At 58.4% G+C, this 1,310-nt stretch overlaps 1 protein-coding gene across 1 annotated transcript; it reads right to left on the reverse strand.

The window, feature by feature from the left end:
* Positions 1 to 515: 515 nt before the first annotated feature.
* On the reverse strand, positions 516 to 1,110 carry HRG_12021 (centromere DNA-binding protein complex CBF3 subunit; the record flags this gene model as incomplete). Its single annotated transcript, XM_044870491.1, has 3 exons — positions 516 to 656; positions 719 to 858; positions 933 to 1,110. The coding sequence occupies 3 exons, from the start codon at positions 1,108 to 1,110 to the stop codon at positions 516 to 518; spliced, it is 459 nt and encodes a 152-aa protein (XP_044714423.1).
* Positions 1,111 to 1,310: the final 200 nt, after the last annotated feature.

Consider the following 1,310-nt stretch of genomic DNA (forward strand, 5'->3'; position numbering starts at 1 on the left):
GTTGATGAGCTCCCGCGATCTCCGCATGTTGACCTGCAGCACCTTGGCCGGGGCTGAAGGTGACGGTGTAGGTGGCCTGCGCAAACTCATCCAACTTTGTGCATAGTTCGTAAGAAGCCCCAAAGGTCTAGATGTCTTCGCTCAGCTAACTGCTCGGCTGCGACCTGTTGAGTCAGTACTGTGCGCAGCTTCTCCGCAACCACCGGGATCGCTTTTTGAATGACCGTGGTATGGCTGTCTTCGTGGTCCCGTGTGCATGTGTCTTGAACTTTGCTGGCGAACGCTTCAAACTCGGGGCAAGAGAAGACCGGATCCTGAAAGATAGGATGGTCGGGGTAGGACTCGCGAAGGAAGACAGCGTCCTGCAGGAGCACCTCTCGAAGCCACCAGGAGTTCCAAGAAGGCGCCGGCGGCCATGTTCTGCTCCACCCCGAGATCTGAGAAAGGGCTACTGTGGGCCTCTTTCCATTTGTCGAGTTGAGGCCAGACCTGCACGAGTAGCACCACAGGCGGCCTCACGGTGGCCCGGGCACGAAATAAGACCCCGACCATTCAGGGTCAAAGTCGGCCACGGCCCTCATGAATTCGAAAGGCAGGGAAGTCAGATAGCAGCCGGTCATTTGGTCTCCGTTATTCCAACGACCGGCTCGGCGGATCTGTATAGTTCGGGTCAGCCCAGGCCAGGGGGTTGGCGGCTTGCCTAGGGCAGATGACATGCCTGGCCTTCATCCACTCCGGCCATGTCGGCGTTTTGCGTCGCGGCCACTCTAGGCGCGTGGCTGACCTTGGAGACCTTGATGCCGGCCTTCTTGTAGAACCTGGACGTCCATTCTCGGGCAGTCTGGCCCGACAACGGAGCTGTATATTCGGTGAGTGAAAGGGTCGATGCACCCTCTGAGTTATGGGATTCCGGTGAATGCCATCACGCTTACCTTGAGGCTCCTTCGCCGATCGGCGGAGCACCTTCGTTTCATACCAGTCTTCGCTTCTTTGGAAGACGGGAAACCTTTCCGCCTTTTCTACCTGCCAGCGCCAGAAAAGCCAGAACGCGAGGGCGCCGATGAGACAAGATCGCGGATCTCGATGCCGCAAAGCAGATCCATACTCCATGCGGCCGTGCTGGTTGGTCTTCCCACAGTTCATCACGACAACCAGCGCCTTTGTGGTATACCCTGGGCCTTGAAGCCCTCGTTGGGTAAGTCCAGGGAAAGCAGTCTGCCAACTCCATCGGCAGGCGGTTGCCGGACCGCAGCAGCATGTGGTTCCCGAGCAGAAAGTCCACCTGCGTCCTCAGGGCGCAGGCGATCTCT

This window comes from Hirsutella rhossiliensis, assembly GCF_020360975.1.
Source record: "Hirsutella rhossiliensis strain HR02 chromosome Unknown scaffold00035, whole genome shotgun sequence".
Lineage (NCBI taxonomy): Eukaryota > Fungi > Ascomycota > Sordariomycetes > Hypocreales > Ophiocordycipitaceae > Hirsutella > Hirsutella rhossiliensis.